Raw genomic sequence first — 15,191 nt, 5'->3', positions numbered from 1 at the left:
TTGTCAACCTAGCTCATGGAAGCCAAACTGCATTCCCCCATTAAAAACCCTGAATGGTCTAAATGTTAATAAGATGAAAACAATTGGCACAATGTTTCCAAAAATTATTATAGTATATATATGACAAGTACAGTAAGATGGCCTAATTTAACACAGACGTGGTGAAAATAATCAAGTCTAATGATTATCACTGTTCCTTACCATAAAAACATACTGTCTGCTTGTTTTCTTTCCCCTTCAAATGCATCCAAAATTTGTGTAGTTTGTCTTTCCCTATTTTTGTGAAAATCCATTGGATTTGCATTAAATGGTTAGGTTTTCAAAGTCCTAATTGTTTTAAATAGAAAGGTCACATCTTGCTGGCCATGCTCAGTACTATTTTTGCATTGCCCCACCCCACCACAGTCCTGTCACCCTCAAATTTGCTCTGGGTGTTCAGGAAACCCTCCAGTACAGCATGGGGGTGATGTGGCAATTTAAATCATGATTTAAATCAATTTTATTTAAATCAAATCCACCCTGTCAACAAGGGAATGATATTAATTGGTTTTGTTTGTCTCCTTTCACAGTGAAGCAAAACATAAAACAAAAAAACCCCACACACAGAATCCAGACTTCCAGGTCTTGATGCAAAGCCATTGTTTTCCTCATTTTAGAAGAAGAAGAAGAAGAGTTTGGATTTGATATCCCGCTTTATCACTACCTGAAGTAGTCTCAAAGCGGTTAACATTCTTCTTTCCCTTCCTCCCCCACAACAAACACTCTGTGAGGTGAGAGGGGCTGAGAGACTTCAGAGAAGTGTGACTAGCCCAAGGTCACCCAGCAGCTGCATGTGGAGGAGCGGGGAAGCGAACCCAGTTCACCAGATTACAAGTCTACCACTCTTAACCACTACACCATACAGGCTCTGTCAAGCATCCTGTGTTTTTCAAAGCACGCATCTGTAATGCCGGATGGTGTGAGTAGTTAAGATTGTAGAAGAGTGAGGAAAGAAGTGCCAGTTTAAAATAAAAATTAGTCAGTTGGAGGCTGCCCCCTTAACAGTGAGGATTGTAACAGTGGGGATTGTATTAAGGATAAGAATGAGCCACCTACTTTTTCTTAGTTACATATATTGTGAAAAGTTATTTTCCCTAAGAATTCTATTTATAACTTACTATAAGCATAACATTTCCAAAGACGCCCCAACATCAGCTGGTTGCGTCCCTTTCCCATAACATGTTTTCAGTGCAATCATCAAAATGCACAAACAGGTCTTACAACATTCAGAACACTTACAATATCACAATAAAAAGGAGCTTATTGCTAAAGAAGTCAGGGAGCAATTTTTCACAAAGTCAAAGGGTCTCAAATATCTTGCACTTGACTGCTAAATATAGAAGCCATTAACACAATTCATTAAAATTAAGCTCATCAGCAAAATGAGATCCAATGATAGCATGCACATAAAGCAGCTCTGGAAACTATTTCCAGAGAAGTAGTTGTGTTAGTCCATAGTAGCAAAAACAACGAAGAGTACTGGGGAACCTCCTTAAAGACTAAGTGCTCATCCACACTTTTGCTCAACCCATATTTTAACTGTATTGTATCTGAGAGCTTTTCTTATCAGGGCCGTCTTTAGCATATGCACCGCTGGGGTGCAAAGATCCACACAGCGCCCCCAAATTTTGACACAACTAACCATTTCCTGTGTTCCTGCCCGGGGAAAAGCAAGCACCAGGAGACCTCTGTGCGTGCCCTGGGAGAAAATTGTTGCCATGGAAAAGCCACGTGGAGTGCAGCTCTGCGCACCAAGCTCTGCAGCCTAGACCAGCCCAGCCCGGGGCTGCGTGGCGGGGTTCCTTACATTTCTCCTTCCTCTCTTGCTGCCCATTCGGAGCAGCAGGTTGAGGCTGGTCATGCTGGGGGTGGCGCGGGGTTTTCTCCTCCGGTGTGCACATGGATAGTGGTGGCAGCGCCCCAGTACCTGATTGGCTCTGCCAGGTGGGCAGGCATTGCAAAGGTGGAGTGAGGCGAATCACCGCCAGACCCCGCGGCTGAGCAGCCCATGGAAGGGGCCGGGGGAGGGAGTGGCCCTGTACTGCCTTTTCCGCCAGATCCGGCCATCGCAAATTCGGAGTGATGCCGGAGTCCAGCCACACAGCCACTAGGGCGCAGTCAGCGGCAGCCTGGCGCCCCCCAGAATTTGGTGTCTGGGTGCCCCACACCCCTTGCACCCCCGGGTAAAGACACCCTGTTTATTATAGTTTCCCGGCTGTGTCTTGCAAAAATCTGATCTTGTCTGCTGAATAAGATCTTATCAGATATTTTTCTTAACTGAGCTTCAATTCAGAGGGGAAGATCACATTTTCACAAAGCACAGAAAGGTACAGATACCTGAGCAGGTCAGGTGGCATAAAAATAGCTTAAGCAGTCCTCCCCAAGCAGCATTTTTCAAATAAAAATAAGCATACCCAGTAGCTAAAATGTAGATATTTTAAAATTATTCTTTCTCCTGCTCTCTACCACTTCCATATCCACAAGAGGCCCCTTTCAGACTGAAAAGCTGACAGTGATATTTGTGAAAACACCATAAATTGAACTTTGGATTTTTATCACTTCATTCCCAAGCACAGATTGAAAAAATATCTCCCCATACCTCCTATAGAAGGTCCTAAGGTGCAAATAAAGTTTCAAGAAAAAGTTTCACCACCACAGTGACTAGTGAGGGAGTGGACACACACTTGTTTTTAGCTCTAATTAAAGAGGCAGTCCAGTTTTGCAAAACAGTAATTTTGTTACCAAGTAAATAAAACAAAAGGCATGACAGTGTTGTAGCTATAACAATTATTCACTCTATATATTCGGCATTCCTCCTTCCCAACCAGGCCAAAAATACTTTGGTTTTTTAATGCTATTGGGAGGAATTAATAGAGATGTTCAACAACACTGACAGAATGTTGGCAAACTGGTTAACATTTTGATGAATTTAAGCAAGATAATAGGGGATTTTTGTAGATTGCACAATGCTCTAATTAGTGCTTTCCTCAAACAGCCCCCCTTTGGTAGTGGTGAAAAAAATAGCTGTCGCAAAGGAGAGCATTAAAGTAGGCCTGAGACCATTATTATAGGCATGGCCAGTGTATATTTCCTACAGTAAATGACAGTTGAGGCTGTTTTGGGATATGTATAATCTATCCTTCAGTATATGTTCCCAAGATAAGTTATAGTAACCCCCCCCCAAAAAAAAAACTATATAGTATAGAATTAAAAAAATGACATAAAGCAAAGGAACAGTACCAAATAACAATAAAGTAGGCTGAATCATAAAAATTTGAATTTTTTCCTGCACTCAAGTGGTATATAAATTCTATGAAATAAAAACAAAAAAAAGTAAAATTGAAACAGAAATTAAGCAACTATTCAGTGTGCTGAAATGGCTGGGCAAATTAAAAGAAAAGTCCTTCCCAGATTCATCAAGACATCAGACTAGATGCCAGGTAAGCACATATAGAGAGACATACCCCAATCAAGAAAGAGACACTCTACAGTTACCACACTCCTAACCTCAGATGTGTTGGTCAGCCAACCAATGACAAAGCAGGCGGATGACATGGTGGGCAATGCTAGCACTAGGGCATCATGTAGGCATTCCAGATATTGGACAGAAGGTGTGGTGTTGGGGAAGTAGGAAGAATCCTGGTTGGTTTGGTCATTTGTTTGGCTTCTTAACCAAACCATGGCTAACACAAACAATGAATTAGAGCAGGCATGGCCAAACTTGGCCCTCCAGCTGTTTTGGGACTACAGCTCCCATCACCCCTAGCTAACAGGGCCAGTGGTCAGGGATGATGGGAACTGTAGTCCCAAAACAGCTGGGGGGCCAAGTTTGGCCATGCCTGGCTTAGAGTAAACTGCTCGGAGGTTCTATTTACAATCAAGCAGTAAATACATTTAAACAAACAAACAAACAAACAAACAAACAAACAAACAAACAAACAAATAAATGGTGTAGCATTACAGGTGAGCCCATCCTATGTCTGCATGCTTAGTGGACAAATATAAAAGCTCCCATTGCATCTAAATGCCCTTCATGTATATTTTGCATTATACAGTGGAACCTTTACTTACGTTCACCTCCAGTTACGTATCCTTTGGGATATGTGCACAGCAAACCTGGAAGTATTTTTCCGGGTTTCACCGCATGTGCAGAAGCGCTAAACTGCGCCATGCGCAGAAGCGGCACCTCCGGATATGCACACCTTGGGATCCAACTGGAGCTCCAGAATGGATCCCATGCACAACCAGAGGTACCACTGTATTTCTGTAATGCTTTGGGCATACTCAGGGTTTTTTTCAGCCAGAACTCACTGGAACTCAGTTCCAGCACCTCTCAGGAGCCATTGTCATTATAAGAGAACAAGGGAGGCGTTTGTGGTGAGTTCTGGCACCTTTTTCTAGAAAAATAGCACTGGGCATACTGAGTCTTGTTCTTTCAGAGTATCCTCTGGTACACTATGCTCAGTTACAAAGATTTCTTCCAATTTCAGCTATATAGCAGTGGAAAGTTTCTACTGCTTACAGGTGTTTTAATGGTACAGAAAGGTAAAGTGCAGAGACAGTCTATGTTCATCTAATTAGAAAATTATTAAATTGTCATATAAAATTTTGTATTATATCATCCTGCTTTGTAGCTTCTGCAATACTTACACACATTTTAAAAATACATTTTAAGTAATATTAATGTCAAATTAATCAATGCCACTTTTTGGATAGATTATCAGTTTAATCTTAGTAGCTCTCAATGAATTCAGAGGGACATATTCCTAGGTGTGTACAGGATTGCAGCCTAAATGGGTAGTTTGATTAATCAATTAACACTGCAGTGGTAAATAAAGTGTATTTTAAAGCAAGCTGTCACTTTAATTGTTATTCATCACAAAGCTATAACGAAAACAGACCATTATGGAAACTAATCCCACATATAAATTACTGTGACTAAGTAAACAGAAAATAAAGTATGTCTGCATCAAGAACATCTGCAGTCCTAGGTTGAATTCTCAACAAAAAGGGGAGAATCTTACTAAATAAGGTGCAGCAATCATTTTAAAGAAATCAAGTCTACCACCATAAATTTAACTGATCTCAGAAGCAATGGCAAATGGAGACCAGTGGATTTACTTTATAGAATAGTATCAAAGTGATGAGGAAGCTAGAGACTGTTTCATTTGAAAAATGTTTATGATAATACAAAATTTCCCAAACTCCCTCTGTCCCCCACAGACTTTATGAAAACTGCTGCGGGGATCCTGGTAATAATTATAATAATTGGTAATAATAATATTTTAAGCAACTGTAATGAACTGTGCTAGATGTTGCATGATTATAAATGATTTTTAGTGGTTCTTTTATTTCTTATATATTGTATTATGATTGGAAATCCATAGCAGTCAAATTGTAAGTGTTCTTCACAGACGTGCTGTGGAGCACTTGAATGAAGCCCAATCACAGTTTGGGAACCCCTGAGACAATGTATTACAGAGGAATTAGCCTGATATCAAAGGCTGGGAAACTACTGTTGAATCACTCTGAATCACAAATAGAGCCTTAGTGGTGAATTAGGCAGACTTTCACAAGAAGAGAAAAAACAATTAATTGATTCACTGGGTAATGAGAATGCCAGATGATGCTTGAGATAAGCAGTGGCCTGTTATGGCAACCCTTGGATTGATTTTGCAAAAGCATTTACTAATCAGACTGGATTTTGCTGTCCTTGCCTGATAAGATGCCAAATGAAATTAAAACTGTATGTCATCATTAAATCCAGGTGTGGGAGGAATGTTTATCAGTTCTTTCGAAGTTGAGGCAAGTGTCTTACCAGGAAGCTCACTGGCTTAGCTTATGTTTATTACTGCAGTGGACAGATGATAAAGGAAAAAGGGACAAAGGGGAACTCCTATTATCATGATCTTGTAATATAGTCAGTATGGCCAGATGTGTAGCACTGGGAAAGAGAAACACGACCTCTGGGGACAGTAGTCACAATTCTTAGCAATCAAGCAAGAATAGAAACATACTGATTATGGATGTTATCATGGGCATCTTAAATAGAAACTGAAGAAAGAGAAACTGAAGCTACAGTGTGAGCAAGAATCGGGCAAAATTAAATATAGTATCAGCTATATTTAAATGAAGTACAATATTGAATTAAAAGACAAAAGTTTGATTGATATAAAATTCTATGCTTCCTTACCTAGCTACGATATTTGCAAATTTTCAAACACAATTTTAAAAAGCGCTGCATAACTTTTTATTTTATTTTAAAGGGTGATCTCCATTGTTAGACATGCTCAATGTACTCATTTCAGTGTTTTCAGTGGGTCTTCTCCAAGTATGACCTTGCTGCCTATCATCTAAAGTTTCTAATATAGTGTAATGCCGTTGTAATTTTATTTATAAAGTTATGGTTATGTTGTTGCTTGCTGCCTTGAGAAAAGCAACCTATAAATATTTAAAATAAACAAACAAAATTCATGAAGTTATCCTTTTATTTTATTTTTTTACATTCTTGTCTTTCAGCAGAAAAGCAAACTGGCCAGTTTTCTTCAGCTTATAGCCTATGATTTACTATTGTTTATGAGAAAATTAGTCTATTCACCAAGCCAGACGCCTTTAAAGTAAGTTATGACAAGTAAGGTATTGCACAACCTTGTCTGCAAGGTAATCACTTAAGCATAGTTCTCACACTACAACAGAAGTAATAAGCACCCTCCCTCTATGCTAAGTTGCTGGCATTATATAATACTAATATAAATAAGATGAATAACCTAAGTGGAGGAATTAAATGAATTTGTACAGTACATTCAAACCTCCTGCTAAGCCAAAGGACACCAGTTTAAGCCAATTCAGTTCACTGGCTTCAGTGGGTCTAAACTGGAATAAGCATTGATATAGAATATTGATAATATTCCAGTTCCCTCATGTCAGCCTATCAAAAGCATTTACTTGTGGAGAAAATTGGGAACACAAGGAATTTATTTGTTTTTATAATTCCTATTGATCCCATCTATGGATAAATGCACATGTAGCTCAATGTCATTATACTCTTATATAATTTATCTTTGTACTTTGTACATATTTCATGGACCCAAATGGAAAAAAGACATCTAGCTTCATTGTTTGTCATCAAATTTCCCCCAGTAATTTTATACTTATTTTTTACCTTCCCTAAGAAATTTCTATGTATGGTATTTTTCAAAATTAACTTTTTTAAAAAAGTAAAAACAATGTCACTCTTCATACTTTTAGTTCCTCCTTACCTTTTTAAATGATGCTGGCAACGTAGATGTAGTTACTGAATCCATTGGAATACCATAAGCAAACTGTGTCTCTTTTGAGGGTAGTGGAGGCAGCTGATTGGCCTGAGCAGCAAATTGTGTATCTGGCATGTCAAAATCTCTGAAAAACACATAATATTTTTGCCCTTTAATTAAATTGACCAGAAACATTGTAGTAGGATGTTAAATGGAAGCTGTATTAAAGATAATTGTGATGAAAGTCTTTACATGTGACAAATATTGCGTGGCTGCATCCAAAAACGACATAAAAACAGCTTTGTACCTAACTTTTAAATTAATAATGATTGGATCTGGTTTATGAGTCTATCATCCTGACTTCCGGCCAAGAAGGCATCAAGAAAGGTCTCACATTTCTCTTTATTCTTAAATTATGGCTGTTTTGTTGAAGGTGAAATATGGGCAGTTTTGAAAGGCATTTTTCATTTTTGCCTAGATTTAGTTTAGGCCTTGAATATTTATAGCTTTTGCTATTTGGGACATAGCAAAAACTATAAAGTGCTACAGCAGTTCAGGGGTGGTGCCAATTGCTCTCTCTTCCTTTGAATAACCATGCAATTATTCCCTCAGGAGCACCTGCATCTCTGATTATTAGGTCATAAAAACACAGTAGAAAGTTTTCAAAGATTATGAAACATAATACAGAAGAACAGCTCTCATCAATCAACACATGCTGGCCTGGCAATAGGAGATCAACATTATTATTATTAACATTTGTATACCACCCTTCATCCGTAGATCTCAGGGTGGTTCACAGCACAGAATACAAGGCAAAAAACACAAAAGACATAAGAAGAAGAAGAGCAAGAACAAAGCAATAACGCCTTCCCCAATCCCTCCCATTAGAACACGCAGAACACATGCTGTCCAAAAACCATTTATTAGCAGTAAAAATTAAGACAGATGAAAAAGGCTATTCTTCACATATAATTTTGTTAATGGAATTAACTGCCACAAGATGCCATGGTCATTTGTTTAGGTGATATAAAATGGGTTTCGTGGAAGATAGGTCTGTCGATGGATATTAGCTATGACTACTAAAGGTGACTTCCCTATTCAGAAGAAATATAAAACTGAATATCTGCTGTTAGGTGGCAACATAGAGAGAGTGCTATTGCCCTAAATTTCAACACACAGCTCTATCTCTGAATGCCACTTGGAGCTGCCTGGAAGTATGTTTAGAACTCTTAACAGATCCAAAATGCAGCAGGCAAAATGCCCTAGCCAACAAATTTCCTAGAAGTGTTAAAAGATTTGTACTTACCAGTTGGATTCTACACACAATTAATAGTGCCACTTTTTAACTGGGTAACCTTAAAGTCTGGGAAAGAATACTTTTTTCTGTATGAGGCACTTTCTCAGTTTGCTCAAATTTCAAGTGAAGTTCTGCTCTGGATTCCATCATTTAGAAAGACCAAATTGGTAGCTACTGGCACAATATCTCTGCTTTATGTATGTTCCAGTTCACCAGGGTCCGGATCAGTCCATTCCAGGTCTTACACGAAAGCTCTAAAGACCAAGCTCTGAATCAGCTGAGGACATAAGCTTTCTGGTGGGCATTTTCTAATGCCTAATATAATATTTGTTTGTTATAAATAAAATATTCTTCATTTGTGCCAAGACTATATCCTTCAATGAATGCAAGTTTTCTTACTGGTGGCATCTATGTTATGGAATTCCTCTTGTGGGGAGTTCCACCAGACCTTCTTACATTTAGAATACTAGGCTCAAAATTAATCCTACAATTAAATAAATCTTAGCTGTGCTTTTTTCCCTTAAAAAATGTTTAGGGGTACTCTCGTTTTCCTACTCATATTTAAATACTGCTCCTTCAATGAGGCCAAACTTAGACTCACAAAATGTTTAGGGGTATGCGTACCCCTGCATCCTCCCAGAACAAAAGCACTGAATCTTAGTCAATTAACAAAACTAGTTTTAGTAGTACCTAAATTTGCAAGTGAGAAAAAATAATGCTTCTAAAGAAAAGAATAATTAAAAAAAATTATTATGCACTGTAAAGCATACACACACCATGCTAAAATAAGTATCTCTCATTCCTTCTTACACAGGTCTCTTACATGCTCAGTTTTATACGTACTTGCATTACAAAAGGCATTTTTAATCAGACATTATCTTTATATAAATGAAAACAGACTAACAGTTCAATCCTATTACAAGTTCAACCCTACACATCTTTTCAGAGGTAAGTCTCATTGAGTTCAATAGCATGTACTTCCACAAAGGTATGTAATTGCAGCCTAAATGTTGTAGCCCCAGATAAAGGCTTTTGTCGCGTTTCCCAGGGACAGCAGGCATGGCAAGGAAGAGCCCTGGGCACCAGTTTTATTTGGAGTTGGCTTAGGCTGCCTTGATTCGAGGCAGCAAAAGGAGTCATCTCATTCACGGTTGGCCTATGGGTGTAATATTCCTGGAGATGCTCACACTTGAGTGCCCTCTGGTGGAATGCCTGGTTTCCTACTTGTCTTCAGAAGTGAAGCAGCTGTTTCTCCAACCAGTTTAGAAGCTCCTGGCAGGTTTGTGTACATGGATTCTTGGGAACTGTCTCTGGCTCATGCAAAACTCTGTCTGGGTGCCTTTTCTTAATCAACTCCAAGTTGCGCAGAATTGGCTGACACCTCCCTCCATTTTATCTGTGATTTATATCTGTTGTTTTAATCATACTGTTCTGATGTTACTGCTTTTATGCTTTTAGCCATCTTGCTTTTGTTTATTATCTGTAAGCTGTTTTGAGGATTTTTGTAATTAAATACTAAGAAAAACAAACTTTTTAGTCATATTTAATTGATTGAGAAGCTAATTAATTAATTGCCCATCAACCCAGGTAAATATCCGATACTGGGTAACAAAAGTGTTTGGCTTGACACTTGGTACATGGGTTTTTTACATGGGTCTGAGAACATAGAAAAATGCAGAGCAACTTCTGACAGCAGAGGAGCACACTAGAAAGACTAACAAAAGATGTAAGGCAAAACTGATACATATTGTTTTGAATGTAACCACACAGTATAGTAAGGAGATATGTCGATAGATTTAGAGCTATAGCAAAGTCAAGGTGTGGGCATCCCTCTCGTCTAAAAATTGTACCTCTCTAGGAAACCCTGGGGTCTGGGAGATGAATATTATTTGGAAACTGCCTTCCTACCCAACATATTGTCTGGATGAAGACAAAAGTTCTAAGAATTGGCTTTCTAATGCCAGCATGTAGTCAGCTGTATTGGCTGCATGGAGTAGTGGTGTCAGGATGCTGACTGTACGGCTCCCACTTAGCTAACACCATGTTGCTAGCAAGAACAACACAATGTCAGAGGCACTGAAGCAGCAGCCAATCAGGGCTGTGAACTGCCTCTGAAACAAGGATGAAAAAGGCATGCATGAGGAAGAGTATTTGGCTGCAGATCTATGAAGCCTGAAAACACCATTTTCATTGTGATATGAAATTTCAGGATAGTAATACATATAGAAACAAATAAGAGCAAGTAGGAAATATTACAACTTTGTATGAAACCCTGCCACCTAGTGGACTGATTATATTTATCAAGTTATTGTATGAATCAGTACTGCAGTATAAAAAGCTTTTGAAAAATGCTAAACTCGGTGCTATTTTTCTAGAAAAAGAAGTGCCAGAACTCACCATGAATGCCTCACTTCTCTTATAATGGCAATGGTGCCCACCTGAGAGGTGCCAGAACTGAGCTCTGGTGAGTTCCAGCTGAAAAAAAGTCCTGGCTAAACCAATATTCAAAATGCAGTACTGTACAGTGGTGCCCCGCAAGACGAATGCCTCGCAAGATGAAAAACTCGCTAGATGAAAGGGTTTTTCAGTTTTGCATTGCTTCGCTAGACGAATTTCCCTATGGGCTTGCTTCGCAAGACAAAAACGTCTTGCGCTTTTTTTTTTAAGCCGCTTGAAGAGGCGCAGTTGCGACGGACCGTGCTTCGCAAGACGAAAAACATCGCAAGACGAAAAGACTCGCGGAACGAATTCTTTTCGTCTTGCGAGGCACCACTGTATGTATATTTTTGAATCACACAAAACTCTACCTAAAATTGCATGTGCACATTTTGTAAAGGTAAAAGTGAGCTGGAGTATCTTATGTTGACCTGAGATAAGAGCAATAGAATTCAATCTCATTAGAGAAGCACATTTCATATTATTGGAGGTATATTAAAGAGCTACTTGCAACTACACTCACTCAATCTAAATTTGTCATTGAATAGTAGAGTTGGATTCCTGCAATGCAGGAATCTTTCATCCAATGTGGGGCTCATGACCCTGAGATTAAGAGTCCCATTCTCTACTGACTGAACTCTTCCTCGTGTCTAGTATTGTTTTGGTCATATTACTATGCTTTTTCACAAATAATATTTGGAACAGCAATTCTTTATTGGCTTATACCTTACCTATTTTATTATATTCCAGTGCTTCAAATAATATTTTCAGGGTGCTTAAATAATAATAATAATAATAATAATAATAATAATAATAATAATAATAATAATAAATACAGTGGAAAAATAAAACAAAACTGGAACATAAAGCCACATCAATTGCAGGGTTGAACGTATTAATGAAAAGGTCTTCCCCAAATAACAGGAAGATAGTAATAGAGTATTGGGATTCATATAACTGGAGTAATCAAAGATATCCTGGAGTTACCTACTTGAGCAGGAGTAGCCACAGGGTGGTGCCATAGAACTACACTACCAATAACAGCATTGTTGCAATTACCTGGGAAATGAAGGGACAGGGCCACATGACAGTGAGCTCAGGGCTGTGTGGGTACACCAGCAGAGTCAATCTGGTGCTCCTGCGAGTGTCTTGATGCAGACTCTACACCAGCTGTTTCTTCACTCACCTTACCCCAGATAGGAATATTAGCAACTAGTCAATTTTTTTCATTCAGGTAGGGTTTTTCAGGGGCAGCCTTAAAACTGCCTACTTAAGGGCTGCCAGGACACAGCACTCCCAGCTAGTTCACTATTTTTTAAAAAGTGAATGGGTTCTGGTTGAGGACTATATCATGGGAACACTACCCAGTAATATTGAACTCAAAAAGCCTCAAACGCATGGTAAAGTTGTGTGGAGGAGCCCACTGCTTGCAGTATTTTTTAATGCCTTAATGTCTTGAGCACATTGTCTGTTCCTGCTTCAGCTCACAAAAGCCCTGAATTTATCCAAGATGGTCCCACTTCAGATCTTGATTTGGGATTCAGCTGAATATTTTGAATGTCACTAATAAAAATGACTAGAGAATTCTAGAGCCCTCTTGCCAGAGCCAGACCAAGCCATTTTAGCAACTGAGAAGAACCACAAAATGTCCCTGTCCCGTGCAACAAGGAGTAAAGATGAGCATCAGGAACAAGAGGGGTAGGAGACCAGCAGTGGCTGCTATTTGCCCAAAAGCCACACCCCTGAGGTGGTATCATGGGGGGGGGCACTGCTTAGAAAGAGGCAAATTTCGCCTCCAAGGAATGTGCTACAATGCCACTGTGGAGGCAACAGTAGGCGATGCATTTCTTGGAGGCGGGATCTGTAGATGTGCATTTTTTATTGCTTTTACACTCATTTTCCATTATTTTTGTAATTGTTTTTTAACTGTGTTTTAGCCACTTTTAATTTTATACATTGCCTTGGAACTTTTATGGAAGGCAATTTCAGCAGCAGCATTTTTAATTACTTGTTTGCATCATGAAATGGCCTCACATTTCCTATGTTTCTTTATTTCTGAAGATCCTTCAAGCTGCTTGATTATCCAGCTGTTTGAGACAAAGGTACCAAAATCTGCCAGAGCCAAAAGCACATTTGGGGGCAGATAACATTGAAAAATATTGTATTTTCCTTCAATAATGTGTAGACAAAGTTTGACCACTGGGTGGCAGAGCCATCTGTTTCCAAAGCAAAGTTGATGCTTATAATCACCACAAAGTGATAAAGGGCCTTTGCTGGCAATGAAAGCAAACATAAACAGAATGTTTTGTTCACTTGGTTAGAGATTCTGCTGCAGGGTTATCACAATTTCTTAAACCCTCAGATTTTTGTCTCTGGGGGGACAAAAGCAATTAATGTGAGAGTACTGAGTGCTGCAAAAAACGTGGTTGTGCAATTGTAATGAGGGCTTCTTGTAGGGTTGCCGTATTTCAATTGCTGAGCTTTTTTAGGAAGACCCCCCCCCCCAAATTGTTGAGCTGCTTTTTTAATGTATGGCAGCCCTCATTCTTATGTCTTGAGTTACACAATTTATTTGCCATTCCTGAATCATTTAATGAATATTTTGATAACTTAAAGATTAAGAAAATGTTTAAAAATTTCCTCAGAGGATTAGTGATTCTCTCACTGTACTAGTCTAGTGAAGGTGCACACATCTAATCCTTATCAGGGAGATAAGGATTCCATTAAAAAAAGGGGGGATATACTACTATCTCCCCTTGCAATAAGGCTGATTCCTTACAGAATAATTCAATACTGTCATTGGATTTTCAGTTTAACTAATCAGAGGTTTTTTATTGTCTGCTCCTGGAATAACTTGTATGTATTTAGCCAGATATGATTGTGTTGACTGATTTATCTAAAGATCTTTTTACTTCAAGACTATTCTTGCAAAGGTACCTTCTAGTAGAATGTGAGTAGAGCTTTTCACTATTTGATCTACTTCAACCATGTACAATATTAAGTTCATTAGCATTATTTAACATCTTGCCACAGTCTATAATTTATTGGGTCTTCCAATTATTTTCACAAATTGCATTTGGCCAGACAACTTTCAATGTTGATATAATATTAAAGAGGTAAGTGGAGGAGTGGGGGAATGTTCTGAAAACAATGTAAGTATTCATGAGAGAAAATAGACAGATACTGTTAAAAAGTCACAGTTGCTGAGCAAGCTTCTGATATAAACTGACTGCAGACAAATCAGGATTTCGGGAATACGGATTGCTCTTCCCATAAATTTGTTTCCTGGAACAATGATTACCCAATAAGACAAATAACCATATTTTTCTGTGTATAAGAAGCCCCCATGTATAAGACGACCTCTATTTTTTAACCCAAAATTAAGAAATTAAGTTAAGCTTTTGTTGGGGGTGGGGGAGGTCACTTCCGCCAATAGTTCACCTGCCTGCCTGCCACTGCTGACCGCTTGCCACAGCCACTGCCGATCGCACACCTTGCCACAGCCGCCAATTGCCTGCCCGCCTTGCCACAGCCACCCATCAGCCGTCCAATTGCTGCTGCCAATCTCCTGCTTGCTGCTGCCTTAATTGTCCCCCTCTGCATTCACTATCCATGTATAAGACGACACCCAATTTTTGCCTATATTTTTAAAGCAAAAAGCATCCTCTTATACATGGAAAAATATAGTATACAGTGGTTTTGTAAGAAAGTCAAATGAATGGTTTGATACCAACCAACACATTCTCAATTCTAATTCCATAACCATAGTGAAAGTCAGCTTTGGCATGAAACCAGCCTTACCCAAAAGAAAACAGTAATGCAAAAGGATCAGAAACTTGTGAATTAATGAGTATCTGTGAATGGAAGGCGTATGCAACAATAACAATTGTACATCTTCCAAAAACTTATAGCATATTACAAAATAAATGTTTAGTATAGTTAAAAAAACCCCACCCCATTCATCCCAGAGAGTCAGACAGAAGCATTTGAAATGATCTTTGGAGTAGTCATGTAAATTACATTGCCAGGACAAGTTATGTTAGTACACACATAGTGCTTTTAACAAATATCTGCTGAAGGTATATATTAAGGTTAAAATGATACAAATCACTTTTTTTTTACAATATTTGCTCTTCAAACCTTTCTTTGATCTCAAGAAAGGAAGT

General features: G+C 38.7%; 1 protein-coding gene across 1 annotated transcript in view; it reads right to left on the bottom strand.

The window, feature by feature from the left end:
• Nucleotides 1–15,191, bottom strand: part of CRYBG1 (crystallin beta-gamma domain containing 1) — a 92,067-nt gene that overhangs the window by 53,588 nt on the left and 23,288 nt on the right. Inside the window, exon 2 of the mRNA XM_081186539.1 lies at nucleotides 7,299–7,437. Within this exon, the coding sequence (XP_081042665.1) occupies nucleotides 7,299–7,437 (139 nt within the window). The remainder of the gene's footprint in view (nucleotides 1–7,298; nucleotides 7,438–15,191) is intronic.

This window comes from Podarcis bocagei, assembly GCF_964188305.1.
Source record: "Podarcis bocagei genome assembly, chromosome: 3".
Lineage (NCBI taxonomy): Eukaryota > Metazoa > Chordata > Lepidosauria > Squamata > Lacertidae > Podarcis > Podarcis bocagei.
Note: the sequence above shows the minus strand (reverse complement) of the source record. Positions and strands in the feature narration are given on the sequence as shown.